At 41.5% G+C, this 17,607-nt stretch overlaps 1 protein-coding gene across 3 annotated transcripts; it reads left to right on the plus strand.

The window, feature by feature from the left end:
• Positions 1–3: 3 nt before the first annotated feature.
• On the plus strand, positions 4–16,830 carry Tfb4 (transcription factor B4). 3 transcript variants are annotated; one of them, XM_086968455.1, is made up of 4 exons: positions 4–441; positions 1,805–1,960; positions 16,246–16,344; positions 16,573–16,830. In XM_086968455.1, the coding sequence occupies exons 1-4, from the start codon at positions 142–144 to the stop codon at positions 16,813–16,815; spliced, it is 798 nt and encodes a 265-aa protein (XP_086824581.1). In that variant the 5' UTR covers positions 4–141; the 3' UTR covers positions 16,816–16,830. The 3 variants fall into 3 exon arrangements, with proteins under 3 accessions (XP_086824581.1, XP_086824583.1, XP_022689521.1); XM_086968457.1 differs by having other exon boundaries at positions 16,576–16,830; XM_022833786.2 differs by lacking the exons at positions 16,246–16,344; positions 16,573–16,830 and having other exon boundaries at positions 1,805–2,665.
• The last annotated feature ends 777 nt before the right edge of the window (positions 16,831–17,607 follow it).

Below are 17,607 nucleotides of genomic sequence, written 5' to 3' on the forward strand. Positions count from 1 at the left end.
CAGTCTGGGCAAACAGAAGCGGTGAACAAAAAATAGTGTAGGAACTATCGAAGCATGTTCGTTCCAGTAAGACAGTTAACAGTTTTATATACTATGTGATTAACAGTAACGTATAGACGAAGATTATAACAGTGTGGTACGATGGGAAGTCAAGTTCATCCAGGAGACGACCCATCTAAAGACGAAGAGGGCGAGCTGCTCGCTGTTATACTAGACACCTCATTCAACTCGGCGCTAATCGAATCGAATTCAGTTCCCCACTTGCTCGATTCCGTGGTGACGTTCTGCAATGCACATCTACTTAATTCATCTAAAAACCTGCTGGCCGTAGTCGTCTGTCACCCACACGCAGCAAAAATGATTTACCCGTCAGCGAAGGTGTCGATCCAGAACACGCGGCCCATCGATGGTCAAATGGAAGCACTTGCGTTCGCTTCACAGGTTTGTCCGCTAAAGATAACATTTTTGAGATACCGGTTTCACGTATACTCTGCCGCTGTAATTCCGAGATAGAACTCATATTTGTAAACCGCCCAAATTTTCTGCTTTTGTATGGCTCACCATCGCCCTCTCGCTAAAAATCCGAGTAACGATATCTGAGTAAACGCTCACAGATTTCATTACAAGTGCATCTCGGCAACAAAAAAAGCGTCGTAAACTGTAGCACCATTATAAAGTAGCGCCATTCGGAAATATAAGATCCATGTTGCTCGCCTTTCATAATAAACGACCTTATATTTAAACAAATTGTATCCCAATAATAGAGACTGTTCAAACCTTTTTAAGACAAAAATATATTATCTGTGTATCTATGTACAAACGATTCTGTTTCGCACAAATCGTCACATCTGTAATTATGCCATAATTCCTTTAATCATTTGCTCCTCAACCCTGAAAATTGATTGTATATGGAATACCGGAATCGAATAATGGGTATGATATTACACGCACTTAGACATTATAAACAAAGGAGTTTCCATGAACGTAGAATTAAAGCACCACACGTTGCACTCTACGACACAGTCTGTTAGGATCTACCATGGATTATTGAAATATAGTCTTCTGTCTCCCATGCATTGAGGCTCAATATGACAGAATTCGCGTCGTCTAAAACCGTCATTTAGAAGCTAACAGGACTTCAACTGATTAACGTTTGCTTATAATTTAATTTTTTTTTAAAAAGAAACTCAGAATTCCTAAAACATTATGATCCAATTATTATCTAGTTTTTGGGATCAGCATAGATTACACTAAACAGAAATTGATTCGCTAGAAAAGATTTTTCCCAGTGACCATATTTAAAAAAAGTTTCCAATAGGCGTTCGTACTCATAATTTCTCGAAAGTCTTATTTCCTTATTGCTTGTGAGAAACGCAAATCCTAGTAAAAAAAAAAATGCTTATCTTTAATTGCAAGATTTCTATAAAATGTCATCTTTATACGAGGCTATGGTATGTCCTTTAGCTGGAATACAATGTAACAGATAAAACTGGCTACGGTAAAGTAAGATAAACATCTAATAAGGAGACAAATATAATAATTAGCTTCCTGGGGGTTACCCACGTGGCGAGTTTCAAGCTGCATTGTTATGTGCGGTAAAAATAATTATGTTCGATCCGGGTTCCAGTAATTCATTGGCTATGATTAAAGCACAACGCCAGAGGCTATATCTATTAACAGAGATTGTTAGGATTTTGCAGCAATCTACGGCGAGGACTGATTTTCCAATTGAGATGGAAATTTTCTTTAGATGCTACTAATCTAAATATTTATGAAGTAAGTTGCAAATTTAATTCTTTTCCAGGTAATTCGAGACGGCATTAAAGAAGTTGTAGTGTCTTGGCAGGGCGTGTACAACACTGAACCTTTGTTGACAGGCGGAATGGCTTTAGCATTGTGTTATATTGCGAAAAAGATGGCTCACACAACCCTAGGCAAGCTCCACGGCCGCTTGCTTGTGGTAAGTTCGTCAGGGGAGAGTGCACATCAATACCTTAATTTTATGAACGTGTTCTTCGCTGCACAGCGCAAGGGGGTTGTCGTTGACTCATGTGTAGTTGAAACTGACTGCGGTTTACTCCAACAAGGAGCCGATATCACTGGGGGTAGTTATTTAAAAGCCCCATCAATGGCTGGCCTTTTGGAATACCTCCTTTGGGTGTTTCTGCCTTCAAAAGCGCTTCGTTCACGATTGGTTCTGCCTAAACCTGATGTAGTCGACTACCGCACAGCTTGCTTCTGTCACCGCAATCTCGTCGAAGTGGGTTATGTGTGCTCGGTTTGTCTATCAATTTTTTGTGTCTTTGCCCCAATGTGTTCGACATGTCATACTCAATTCAAATTCATGGGATCCCTACCATCCTTGCTCAAAAGGAAGAACAAGAGTAATACTCTGCAAGCGCCGCTTATGTAGATACTGTTACTTGGTGCTCCTGAATGCGGCTCGATCAGAAGCAGGGTGCACTAGGATTGACGATTCAAAGAAAACGCTGCAGTGCTGTTAAAGCTTGTACACAGTTTTACATATAGACATATACAAAAGATAATCACAGAAGCTATTAAAATAAAATACGTAATGTCATCCATTAAATATTGCAATATACATGGATTACGGCGGACTTTTTATATACATATTAGATTAAATAAATGTATTTCGTATTTTTAATCGTAAATTTGTGTTGCATTCGGTAATAAACGTTTATATCTTGCCTACGTTGTCAAATCATGTTGCTAAATAAAAAGAAACATGAAATTTGCTTTGAGCCCTATACGAAGTTTTTAAAGTTGCTGACTAGTATCAGTTTTTAAAAATGCTTTTCATTACATGATGATTAAAAAGATAAGAACCTTTCACTTGAATGGGGTTCAAGTTCTAACAGCTGCAAAGACGTCTTCTTTGACTCTACTCGTTCATTATAGGAAACAATGATTACACTTGCCAAACATGAAACAATTTTTATATACTCTGCTGGGCGGGCTGCTGCAAGTCTCACTGATCTTGCTCGGTCAACGGAAAACCATGAATATATTGAGGATGTAATGCGTAGGCAATAATTCTTCAATAAATGCTTTAACATATTTGTCTTTTGAGGTGTTCTGAGTATCCGTCGATATCTTGATAATGACAATTCAACAACATAAAATCTAGAATTGTTTTTCTACGAGAGGGCACGCTACTTGTTAGCTTGAAAAGCTGTTAGCTACGCGACTTTTAGTGTTTGGTCGGCGGACATGACGAGGGGAATTGATACGGGGAGGGGGCTATGCGCCGCGGCACGCAGTCTGGCGGTTGTAGACCGCGCCGTGGAGTGGCGTAAGTATTTGGTTGATCTGCTCCGTTCATCGGCGGAGGCCTTTTCTTGTGTCGAGAAGGTTTTTCGATAGCTGACAGATGCCTGAACAGAAAGCTATTACCCAGATCGTACATGCCCACAGACATACGCATGTATTGGTTTATACTGGTCCCTGTGGTCCGACTAGTATTCCGCTACCTCGGCTTACTTCACAGCGAACGACGGTATTCACTTCGCCTGCTCGGCCCGCAGCATTGAGAACAACAAAGTGGAGGCCCCGCCAGAAGCTGCCGAGGAAAACAACAAGTTGGCTAAGAACACCAACAACATCAACAACACAGTAGTACTGAACACAGAAAAGAACAGCAATCGCTAAGAGACGAACGAACGGATGGGGAAGAAGATCGACCGACGAAGAAGTAACCTGCTGCTGAGGCTGTTGTTACTGTTGATGGTGCCGCCGCAGACGCGGCCGCCATCCCAGGTGAGCGAAGCAAGCAGTCCAATGATCACGTAAACCCCGAGGAACGAACCTCGCTTATGAAGATGGCGGTGTCTACTACGAAGGCAACGGCGGCGGCGCCGCTAGAAGAGCTCATAGCGAGAGCAACAGCTGAGGTGAACGAGAGGTAGAGGCAGAGCGCAAAAGAAAGGTCGGCGGCGGCAGCAGCAGCAGCGACACTCGTCGTCATTGTCGTAGCCGCATGATCTAATATTTTCTTTTTGCCGTTAGCGCGCGGTCGGCTGGCATTGGAGCGCTCTGTTGCTCGACTATACAAAACGCGGCATGTATTCCGCCTCCCTGGGTAACAACGTTCAGAGTTACGCGTAGCCATCGTTCGCACGAGCCTCTTCGCCACCGTAATATCGACGGGCGACAACCTTACCCGGCCTTGCTACGATAATAGCAACCGCGGCATCACAAGTCGCTTTCGGTGGTGTTCAAAAAAGAGCTCAAAAAGGAGAGATCAATAACTAAGTGGTGCGGCCGCTGCCGTGTCCGCATGTAACACGTGAAAGGTTTCTCGGCCATCGGCGCTCGGTAGTTGGCAGCCAATGGCCATTGCAACAGCAGCGCCCGTCTAGCAACAAAACAAAACGAAAACACCGACCGCTCTCAACTGAACGCTAAATAAGTCCAAGTATTTGTGGAATTTGTTCCTTTGATGGCCGTTGCGCCTACAGCTTTTGTGACGTTGATGAGGCCAGCGACGTCCTACGTCTGTGACACACACACACACACACACACATGCTAAGCGTCGTGCTTATGCAGACATTCATGCATAGAATCGTCATATCGCATTGTATGGCATATATTGATCAACTCTAACGGGCTACAGTCGGGTTTCCCATCAATGACCGAACTAGGAAAAAATTAACTGGAAAACGCCTATTACACTCGTTTTGGACTTTCGGTAGAAGGGGTTTTAAGTTAATTTTAGCCGGCCACCACGTTTGTGAAACACATCAGAACTTAGAGCAATGCAAGGCTCTCCCTGCGCGATTAATCTTATTCCGCCGAGATTCTATTCACCAAAAATATGCACTATGTTCGTCAAGACTTACTTTCTACCAGCCTGGCACTGCGTAATTCGTGCGACTGGTAAGTATAAATATCACCATCGCTGCTGTACTATAGCAATTGAAATAAAATTAGGAGTTTGACTCCGAAGTGCTCTTTCATATGAACTTTTCGCGGCTTCTCATTATACCATCATGCTAATGGGTGAGACCTTTGAATGATGCATGCACCTCTGTATAACATCTCCAAGACTTGAACGAATCACAGTTATTGAGTCTCATATGTAGCATGCTGTCACGACATCTAGACATTTGTTAAAGTAAAAATATTTCATCAGTACTTCCCACTTGGAAAGCACATGGTGGAGTCAACCCAGCGGCAACTTTCTTCAATACCTTGTTATTCCGTCTACTATTATTTACATTCCGTTTCAACGACCAAACTCCCCTATGAGTTTTTTTTCAGCCCTTTTGGCGTGCTGCTAGGCTGTTTTTATACCATTGAGCTGCAGGACCCAATCAGCACTCATAACGTGATCCCGTGCAAACATCGAGAATCGGTATAAGATCAATAATGGACGGTGGTGCCTCTTTTTATGTTTTCGTCGATACGGAATATCCTAATAACAGTTAATCCGAACCGAACTGGGTACCTTGGCAGAAGTTAGATCCGACACCGTTATTAATGCCGCTTGTCCTTTTATGAAATGCAGTGGCCGGTCTGATGATATCGGTCCTACAAACAAGCATCGATCTGATTCGGGACAACAAGCCAACTGTCCACCGATCAGCAAATACTAAGTAAATTAGCTTTTCTCAGAACTATTACATTTCGATAGTGGACTGATTACGATTGTGAGTTCAGGCCATCTTTCATAGCATCTCAACTGAGAGCGCCTGCATAGCTGTTCATATATATATATATATATATTTAAATGTTCTACGTATGCTATTTTAATTGATCGGTTCACTTGCGTTTCATAAAATAAAAAAAAATATGTCTGATATATATCTCCATTTTTTTCTTAAATTTTATGTGCCACTTCGTTCTACGGCACGGGTTCAGGCCACTCGCTTAATATAAATGTAAAGGACGTGAAAAACTTACAATTTCCATTTCTTTTTTTGTTTTTATTTCTTTTTAAACAGCAATTAAAATTATGGCTTAGCGGTTAAAAACATTTCATGAGCGCAGCAATCGAAATTAATAATTCGATATTATTGTTTTATATGTTCTCTTTTGAAATTTGGTAATTCCTTCCGTTTTTACCAACTGGACTAATACGGAAATGGTATAGTTTAATTAATTTTGTAACTGGTGGGTAATCGAAACGAGTTGGGACGTTTAGCAATGAATGGCATTACGCATATGATCTGAAAACAAAAGCTGTCTTCTTGTGATGAGTTCTCAGAATCACTGTTAGCAAGTCAGCTAAGGCGAATCCTTTACGTAGGATATTATTGCGGATAAAAAAAACAGCCTCAAAAATTCATCCGGATCGCTTAATGATTTGTTCAGGTTTGGCAAAAGCTTGGAACCTATTCATTATTTCGTCCTTCACTAAGTTCTTTTATGTTTTTATACTTTACACATTTAGGTCGTAAGATAAGTGATGCGGAAGCCAGTTGTGAATTTTTTATCCATATAATTTATTATCAGGCTTTTTTCTCGGCACCTGCCCTAGCTTCTAGCCAGGTAATTTAGATAGAGTTAGCTAAGAATAAAGTACTCTTGACAATTTTGGTTGACTAAGTATCCGAACCAGGTCTTCCGAACTGATAGGTAAGGACATAATCGCAACGCTAGTTCGCACAGCATACATGAAGATTTTTCGCTCAACATGTATAACAGACAGCACTATATGTGATTTTATTCTATAGGATGAGCAAGCTAAAGAATCAACCCCACAATCTGCAAACATTTATTCTTTTACTCAGCGTTCACAATGTATTGGTCCGTAGACTAGCGGTAGCCATACGTGTTCAAACTAAATCCTATTCAAGCAATGTCGGAGAGTAATTAACTGTAACTCTATATATTTCGACCTTCGACACGATATGCGTGTTACGTCCTACCAGGCCGTTAAACAGTGGTCATACGCAAAACATCCAATGATTACGACAAGCAACAGCCTGTCTATCATTGATCGGCGGGACTCACACTACCTGACCTGAAGGAGCGTTAAGTAAGCATACAGTTGAAGTTTTTATAAAGATGCTTAAGAAATAAACCACAAAAAGAGGCTGAATATATTGATTCGGTTGACCTAATTAGTGAGGAATCATCTTCCTGGCTAATTTGGAACGACAATGATACAATGTTATATAGGAATTCTGTTCGTGGTATTAAGACAGCGGGCAATTTGAGCCTTGGTCAAAACCAACATTCTTTTGCTCGCTCCGCTGGTCTATTTTTGAATGGCCACACCGGCAGGACCTTCGACAAGAAGCTTAAACGAAAAGAAGACTGTTTAACGCCGTCTCTACCGAGCAGGGCCTAACAGTTATACGGTAGGTGATGATGATGCTAAAGAAGAGGAAGAAGAAGAAGAACAAAGAGGGATGAAGAAAGAAAGAGGAAGCCGAACGGCCGAGAACCGCACGAAAGAACCGAACAGTCGATGGGGGAAATGCGTGCGACTGCTGCGGCAGCCTAAGGGGCTACAGCAGAAGGAGCCAAACCAGCGCGTAGCTGCCTACACCGGCTTCTAAATAACAGAGCGTCATGCCTGGGACAACCTTGTCACCCGGTCCACGATAGCCGCTCGTAAAGGACTAACACGCTCATGATGGCCACTGTGATGATGCCGTTGATACTGATGATACTTAAGCGGAATGCCTGTGCGGCTCAACGCCTCGATTAGGTCTGATGCTGGTAGACGCAGTGGAGGCTTCCGTCTAGTGCTACGGCATGAACATGAAGGCAACGCACACCGACGCAGTGACTGGCGTCCACAGACTGCGTGGCGTCATCTTCGTCCTCACCATAAAACTTCTTCACACAACGATGACCGCTTCAGCGAGCAAAATACTACCTAGGCCTTTCGTCCCCCGTAATCAACATCTATGTACAAGTACGTAAGCAAGCAACAGGACATTTCAGATGACTATTGAAGGTTCTCAACAAGCCAACAACAGCCCTTTGCCAAAGCTGTCTATGCTCCGTTATCCAGTTTTAGGTAGCGACAGTGACACTTCACTTAATATTCAAAAGCAAAACGGACTAATAAAGCGAACGCGCATAAAGTAAATATTGGACACTAATTATGGAAGAATATATTTATTTTATCCAGTTTGATATTTGTAAACATTATCGTTGAACCTATAAATGTCCTATAAATGCCTAAAAAACTGGCCAGACGAAACTCGTGAGCTTTCTTAAGGTGTGCACATTTTCACAACAAGCCTTAGAAGGCTCCAAGTCAATAGAGACAATATAGTTACGTAGAAATTGAGATGTACTCTTAGTATAAGCGATCTTTTAATTTATGTACTTTGTGGACGAATTCGAAATTATGAAATCACAGCACTTTACCCCTTTATCATTTCCGGTTTGTGCGTTCGTTGCCTTAGCGTCCGTTTACCTAAATATTGCAACAGCTTTTCAACTGGGCGACCAAGTCTAAATGTAGAATAAGAAATTTACAGCCCAGCTAGTCATTAAGTGCGCTCACTCATCAGACACACCAAGTTATCATGTAGAAATATTTTTCAATACAGGACTTTCCGAGTACTCAACGTCTATCTAGAATTTTTGGTATTTCTAAAATCACGAACGTCAAATCGAAAAGCTTACCAGCAGTCAACCGCGACAGGAATCCTACAAAATCAACCGCGCGGCGCTTACTTTGATTTTTGTCGGCGATGTTGATGCTATGCATAATATATTCGCATAGCCCTTTGATGAATAAACATAAACCAGTCGAGCGTTGAACTGTGTGTTTGAAAGGCGCCAGTAAACAGGGCGCGCGTAGAAGCTTACGCACGATACCGATAACACAGCTCCCCACTCCCTCCGCGTGTTTGATAACGGCAGTACGTCCCACGTGCGCAATCAATCACGAGAGCTGCGGTATCGGTCGCGCCGTTTGACTGGAGAACGAATTCTGTTTTTCCAGTGGATTGCCTGCACCCGCGCGCAGGGGGGTCAATCCATTTTGACAATCCGCAGGACAGGCGTATTCCTTCATCTTTTAGCGGCCGTTCCAACACTGCAAAAACTAACCACGACGACACCATCAAGAAAACATTGTATGCCTCAACATAATCAACGGCATAATCAAAACGAAAATAGATGGCCGTATGTACGCGTGTGTATGACAAAGGCAAATCGCGTCACTGTGGTAGACCTTCAGTACAGTTCCTTACTTAGCACATAGAATATTTAGATTCAGCGTTCGAGAAGAACATCATTTTGTTAAACTTTCTTCTTTGTCTTAGCTCCTAGTATTGTGCGCTTCACTGTTTTATTATCAATGTAAAATCATTTTTTATCTATTGCGCAGAAAGGAAGCCAATTAGAAAAGTCTCAGCATAAAAGTGTTGTGTTTCGTCTTTCGAATACCCCTTCTCTTAGAATACGTAAGGAATTTAGTACGGCGTTTACTGTGAATACACCCGGAAGCAAAGTTTTGCCTGATCATTTGGCATAATGCTATATAGGCCACGCGGTGTTTTTTTCTACAAATAGAAAAGGAGATGATGTAATTCGGATTTTTGAACCTCAAAAAAGCTCTGCGTGAGACAGCTAGCTGTTTTATTCGCACTTGATTAAACACTTGTTGAACCTGTTATAGTTTAACCCGTCCCAGAGCTACACTTTCCGAGAACAAAAAAGAAGTCATTACATTGACACCCTAAATCACTTTAATGCAATAATAATGCGACAATAGCATTTTATCAATTTGTAATTACACCGAGAAACTAGAACGGAGTCCAACCTATACGTGCATATACATTGCCCTTAGGTGTGGCACCTTTGGCAAAGGGCTACGACGCCACACCTAAACGTTACATCGCGGACAACTGACGAATTCGACGGCCTGTCTTCTATTCAGGGCGCGAATAGACGAAGATAGCTGCTGTCTTGCATTGGACTTGCAACGACAGGTACAGGCCGCTGTTGCGGAACCACTGGAGACAAACGCACGGACTTCATATGTTATAGGTTAGAGTGACATGATAGATGCGTGTGATTAGGAAAGTATGTCTACAGGCAAGATTTGGCACGGGTTTTCTAGTGTAAAAGATCGGGCGCAAGAACATATTCACGGAGAATAGGTTGTTTCTGGCAAGCAGGGACCGTTGCAATAGGACAGCTGTTTATTGTGGAAAATAGAGGATTTGTTATGGGGAGTTGCATTATCAATTGCCGCCCGATGGTAAGTAGTAAAAATCAGAATTTACCAATGATCCGGTACTCATACACAGAATATTAGCAGCTTTAGTTCGCTTAAATATGCTGTTAATACGTGTGCTCTTCGCAAAAAACTACGCAGTGTTTAGTCAATTAATGAGTCCGGTATGTTAATGCCAATAAATCAATTATACAAGCCGGATGAGCTTCGGGCAAACCAATAACGATCATCCAAGTGAAGCTTACTAAATGCGGTACCAGCAGTTTTGCATGGAGTATGCTCGCTTCACGGCATAATCACAATAATAGTTGTAGTACGCATGTATAGGCATATGTTTCCTATGTGTGTCATTAGTGGGCCACCTCTGGGGCTCTACGGACTACCGATATAGGTGTCAACACCTTCTCGAAAATAAGTGAGTTATTGTAAGCCCCTTCATTTACGAAATAGAGGATTGTTAGAATAGTTCCTTACTTACTCATTGACGGTTTTCTTATCAGGTGGATTAGCTAAACGTATCGTTCATATAGCCCCACCATGGCCCAAGGACAACGAATAAATAGCTTCGTTAATGAAGCTAGATAAATAAGCTCAGATCGTTCCTGCTACTGGCAGAAGCGTTCATCACTGACAGCAGCGCTATGACGATATAATGGACATGATTTTGGCTGTTAAATGGAAGACGAGTGATAAACATCTTCAACACGTTATTATCACATCATTTTGTATTAGCTGAACCCATTTTACGTTTTATGTCATACTGTGCAGCAGTTAGTCAGAACTAAACCTTCCTTAAAGGCCAAATGTAAACGTATGCGCGTCGAATTATTAGGTCACCTTGTCACACTAGAATAAAACCTCTTAGGACTCCCTTTTTTGTTTTGTGAAAGGAAGCCCACTGACAGCATTGTAAACGCGAAGTAATATAAAAGTAGACGAAATAAATAGAAAAGTACGAAGCGGGATCTCTAGCAGTTTTATCTCGAATCTCACTGGAAGATAAATAGAGCTTTAAATAGCCGTTGAGTTTGAACGGCATCTTTGAAGTGTATTTAAAAACAGTGCAGATAATGACATTGGCCTTATCGCACGATAATTATAGTACAATCTTGTTGCAATCCGTATGAAAACACTAACGCGCACACTGAATTCAAAATCAACCCAAAGTGGGCATTTGTTGTAGACGTATGCGTTTAAACAATCGAGTTTGTCAAAGCTTTGTGCGCCTACCACAGTGTTACATTTGCATAATACTTACAAAAGCCGAATCGCCGAAAAGGCCAGATGCCGTGGCACGAAATTCGCGACCGTGGCAATCAGGGTACGGCAGTTTCGATTCGTGTAATCTTTTTGTTACCTGTTCAGACCGCATCGCTTCCCAAAGAAACGTATTATTCGGTTTGCATTTACAAAGTCGGGCACAGCGCTATTCTTAACTGGCAATGCACGCGTGTGTGTGTATTTGTTGCCGGCTTTTTAGCAAGGTTTCTAGCAAGTTCTGGGTAACTTGCCTTCCTCCTTTTCTCCATCAGCAGATCCGTCATCATCAGAGACAGAGTTCGCCTTCTCTGATCCTGGTGATGAAAGAGATAGATGATAGGTATTTCTCCTTAAGCGATGTCATCTCGTCCGATGGACGTGCTACCGAAGGTCTTTTACGGAACCCGCTCTTGCGGTGCTTTTTGTGGATGGCCTGTTAGGCGTTGCACTTCTTCTATTTTATGTAGTTGAGAAGCGAATAAGGCGAAATACGGCGTAAAATCACCAGGGAGTTGTTTTAGTAGGTGCGCCAGGCGTCTCGCTCATGATAAACAGCGGCTTATCTCCTTGGCGGAGAAAGAACGCTGACAAGCGGAAATGACACAAATTGCCAACGGTAATAGCAAAACACGCATCAATAAATGGTAATATAAGTGCGGTGAAGCAAAGGACGTATAATTTGTTCCCCCCACCCTTAAGCCTGTAGTTCAACAGAACTTACGGGTTTGGGGCGGTGCTTTCGATAGATAGGAGATGGCCTCTTGACAAATTATCAAGGATGTACGAAAGGATTGGATGAACGGTCGTCTTTAGGATTGATTTCACTTATGACTATTAAAAAAAAGGCTCTTGTATGAGTTGACCCTTTTTTGCCTAAAGATGTGCCATTCTTGGTTTATATCAAATTTTAGGTTTTCGAACATATCTTCAAACGTGCCTAATACCAGTTTTACCCAGTTTGAGTTCCAGGGCATATGTGAGCCACTATCAATAGTTCTCTTTGTTCCCGCACTAGTGATATTACAATATTTTTTTTTTTACTAGAAATACGTTCTTTGTTTGTTTGTTTGTTTGTTTCAGTGTTTTGATCTTTCTAGCTTTACGATGTATCTTTAAATATAGTAAACGACATATTCAAATTATATGCACGCCTGTGATGTAATGATGCTGCAGATGGCGTCACTGTGTTTTCTCGAAGTGCTTTTTTCTTTGTCATTGCGTAGAGTCTGAAGTTAGTTTCACGATTCGCGCTTCAGCGGGTATTTCATTTTCAATTCGGTCCTAGATTGCTACGATCGTAAACTCAAACAACAGGGCAGCTTTATATGTTTCGAGAGGACCGGCCGCTGGGGAGAGTCACCTGACGTATTTGTGACACTGGCCCCCTCTCTATACACATGTCGCCGTGAGCAGGAAATTCAATAAGGACATTCCTAGAGCTCTGCGTCGCTTGCTCTTCGTCCTCTCGGTGTCTGTCTTTGCCATGGACCAACTCTAGAACTCGTGATGCTCTGACCTTCCTTGTACGCGGGCATTGTTTCATTGGCTTTTAAAGTTGCCTTAGATAAAGGAAACCATTCGAATCGTAAATCAGTACGGTTTACTTCTCGCCCTAGTTCGCAGTCCTGTTTTAACACACCTTCCAGACTATACTGATAGTGGTCCGTTCTGTGTTCGGAACGAAGGCAACGTTTAGGATCATGTTGCAAACCTTTATATTTTATCTACTTCGATAGCAACCGATTCGTAGTGGTTTTAAAAACGGACTGGATTAGTTCAAGGGGAAGGAAAATCGGCCTGCTGATTGGTGAAATCCGTCATTGCTAGAGAATATTGCATTGCAAAAATTTTATATGGTATAACGTATAGCCCTATGACATTGATCTTTTGGATTATGTGTAACTAGAAATGTAGAAGAAATTTTCGCTTCTGGAAGGAAACCAGTTTTTATGTCATTTATAGTAAAAGGGCAAAATAATATACAAAGCAACAGCAGCAGCCGAAATAGTAGCTGGTACATCGAACACCGTTGGGAAATTCCTTTGAAATTAAAGTCATCAATTGTTTCTCTGTATAAAGGTGCTACCCTGTCGACGCAAAGCTCTTCTTCCTACGGAGTATCAGGCCGTACCGGCCTAGAGGAGAGAACTAATATTGCTTTTTGTAATGGACTGCGTTGTTCAGCTTTGTCCTAGTTGGACGACTTTCTAGCGGAAGCAAGTGCAACGACCATTGCAGATTTCGCTTACTTTTACATATGAACAATCTTGAAGGAATCAAAAAGGGAACTCAAATAACTATTTACAGTCGTTTTACATAATGGACCCTCTATAACACGCTAACGAATACTTCTGAGATATCGGACTAAAAAGATCATGGCCATTAAGTGACAACTGGTTAGTTCTTAAACTTAGGGTGTATTACGAACATTCTCGTAGTGTGTTACGTCCAGCAACTTGACATATACAGATTGGACGCCGACTGGCTCATTGTTTGCTACTCTATTATGAAAAGATCCGTACCAGTCACATTTAAATAATACGATGTAGTGTGTTTTTGTTATCTACGATTATGTTCTGAGCACTATTAGGTTTTTCCAGTTCCAAGATTTGTTCCAGGCTAACTTTTAAGGCCAAAGAGCTTTGGTCCTTTTAGTTAGGAGAAGATATTAATGAACTGTGTCGCCTTTACAGGAAATCACGTGTGGGTAATAGCGGCATGCAAACTGGAAGGTAGTAATAAAATTATAGACTACTTACACGTATCGAATAAAGTAGTTGAACATATGTCCTTATAAATTGAAGGGTATCAGAGTTATACCGACAGCCAAGTAGCCCAGGGTAGTTGTTCTAGCTGAGTTTGAACGACTTAAATACGACGAAAATAATCACTAACTAACGAGCAAAACTTTAAAGGGCGACCAAGATGAAAAAAAATCTTAAGAAAAGCTTTGTAACAAAAAAAATGCGTAGCGTTCCTGATCGATTTCAGACTGTTCTTCAACCCTGTTACACATGACAGCTTTCGTAATCAACTGGAAGCGTCCAAATTTTATGATAACGCATTAGCACTACTGAAGCCGTACGATAACGACAGAATACAATCTACGGTTTTTTTTTCCAAAAGTCAGCTTGGAAGCAGAATTGTACTAACACTACCCCACGGACTGTTTGATCGGTTTTTCGGAGTTCGCTATCCTTGTCGATGACCTTCCAAAATTTGTAATAGCAACCTGATTACGCTAGTGTAGGGTATGCGTACGGTCCAGTAGCCGTATTAGGGAAAACGACGTCACCAGGCCTTCGAAACATCCCAACATAAAGCGAATCAATCCTACGTTTGCATCGCTGTGTTACTTGGTTTTCGAGTCAGGGGTTTTCCTCACCACATACTTCAGACAACTACACACACTATTGCGATGCGGGGTAGGACATCCCCTTAGCACTTAGATAATACAATATCAACAATCTACTCTAGCACTGTTCACACTAACTTTAGGCTATAAAGTTAAATTAGAACGTTAAATCGAACGTCAATAGGTATGATGATTTTCTTAGTGTTTTATGTATATATATGTTCCAAGTCCTGAATTGCATAACCTGAATCTGGCCCGTACATTGATTCTAGCGCACATCTCAATTTTATATGTCTAGATTTATGTGAAACGACATCTGCGGTTGCATTTGGATTACTGGAAGGCGAAAGCGCACATCCGTGAATGACTTCCTTCCTCTGCAAGCTTTCTTAGTATTCTTCTTCCTTTCGTACAATTCCCTTGTATACTCTATAAAGCAATATCGATCTATTTTTGATGTCCTTTAGACTCTTTCTTGAAGTCTTGAAATTCTTGAAGCTTCCAAGAAAGTTGCCTGATACACGCTTGACGTTTTGATCACATTTTGTCACCGATACTACCGTACACCTTACAGAATCTATTCGAATCAGTGCAGCCTAGGCCCATCTTTATCGATTTATAGTTTTGCTGTTGGTGATCGTAGAAGGACTGGAAACAATGCCAATCCTTATCTGACCCTCCATGAATACAAAGGATATTGCGAATAGAATTTGTGTGGGGTAACAGGACGCCTCGATCGAGAAGTTCATTGGAATCATTTTCGTCTCTGGCGTTCCCAAGGTTGCGAGGGCAACTCTGTAACCTCTAACTTAATCCGGCAGATTGAAATCGTCCAGTAGGATATTTATTTGCCCGTTCAGCATCCCACATACTGGCGAGCCCAGTGTCATATTTTACTTTAAACTATTCAAATTGCCGATGGTAAAAAGTAAGCGTCGGACGACGACAACTAGCCTACGACGCTCAACTCTGAGTTTGCGACGTTCTCCTTCACAAAACGCTGTCACGTTTGACGTCTATCTTATCGAAGCACATAGAATATTCCAGAAAAAGACAGTTTTGCAGAACTTATTTGTTGTGGTAGCCAGCTTTTGGTCACACATCCTACATGAATATTTTCCTATCGAGATCATTATATACCTAAGAAGTTCTTTCGTATCTTGTTTTCCAAATGGAACACTCAACAACACGGACATTTTAGCTGAAAGCATGAAAAAGACACTGCCAAGTGAGCGACTTGACCTTCTGAGCTGGACCCCGACATTGACAAGCTGTCCACTTAACTAACTACACCACGACCATAGCACGTTTTTCTGTTAACTTATGATACAGTCATATTCTATCACGTAATGAGGTTGATCCGTAACAAATATTTAATTCGCAGCTGCACGCTATTATTACGCTACTTTTTTTGCGAATATCACAACTATGTTTCTTTGTTGCTGTTTCCTGTGTTTAGGGTTGCTTTTGTCTCCAGGGAAAAGGAAATTCAACGTTGAACGCCCCCGAACCAAGTATGCTACACGCGTATAGCGTAACTGGGAATACAGATCCCTATGTAAGTTTTAACCATTTTTTGAATAACCCAGATATGATGATACAGCACTTCTAACTTAACACTAGAGTGAGGAGAATAACTAAGAAATTATAAACAACTTATATAGGCGTACTAAGTTGGAAAATACGTATTTTGCCTTTTACACCCGCCAAAGAACCCAGTGTTCTTTTCAGCAGCAAATAAGTTTTTCATTATCTGTCAACTAATATATTTATTGTCTCTCGCCAGAAGTTATTAGACCTTGTGCTGAAGAACTTGTCCAGCCAGCTTCGGAGAACCTCTTCACTGGCGGTTGTCCAGTTACTGATTCGATTGCCGGTGATCAGAAAAGGTGATAATCTATCGAAGCGAGGTCTATATGCCATGGTGGGTGTAAGGAAACCTTCTACTCAAGCTATTGCAGCATGGCTTTCACCGTCTTTGGCATGGAATAAAATATCTTTGTTTCATCCATTAGGTGTCTTCTGTTAGAAAGATGTTAGTTAGTTAGTTCGTTCGCTCAATGCAACTAGGCCACGTACGTGTCTTCGTTCACCGCTATGTTATTTTCAGGCGTTTCCCAATGCATAGGACCCAATGCAAATAATTACTTTTCAAGATGGAGATCTGGCAAAACAGTAACTATCTCATTATTTAGTTGGTAGTTGCTCACTTTTTTCTGCTTCATATCAACACGCGATCGCTACCTTCTATTACCGTTGACAATTCTGCATAGAAACCTGTCATTGTGCCTGCCTAGTGGCGGTAGAGCTGTTAAATTTCAAATTCACTAGTTGTTTGCTACCGGCTGCCCTTCTTCAAAAATGCCTTGAGCTCAGGTGGTCGACTGAGGCGTGATGGACCCTCCAAGTCCACGCTGCTGTTGTTGAACTCCGTAGAGCAATTTTGAGCGAACCGCTAAGTTGTGAAGTCCTGTCTGTCCACGGCACTAACATTTTGTACTACATCGGAGCTGTCTGCGGTCGGCAGAAGGCGAAACAGACTAGCTTTCAAACATAACCGTTTTTCCATTTTCGCTTTAACTAAAGTTGCCATAGAATTTCCTTTCACTGTGCAGTGAAACAACAACGGATTTCAAAAGGAGCCAAACGAAAGACATGTAGAAATAAAAGCAAAATGGATCACTAAAAGCACACCGAAAGTACACGTTATGGTATTTCGAACATTCGAGTTGTCCGTTGCCAAAACAGTAACTCCAAAATATATGGTAAACATTTGACAGAAAAATGTTCTTTTACAAGTATCCAGTCAACGTGTATCCAC

This window comes from Varroa jacobsoni, unplaced genomic scaffold, assembly GCF_002532875.2.
Source record: "Varroa jacobsoni isolate VJ856 unplaced genomic scaffold, vjacob_1.0 scaffold_476, whole genome shotgun sequence".
Taxonomy (NCBI): Eukaryota; Metazoa; Arthropoda; class Arachnida; order Mesostigmata; family Varroidae; genus Varroa; species Varroa jacobsoni.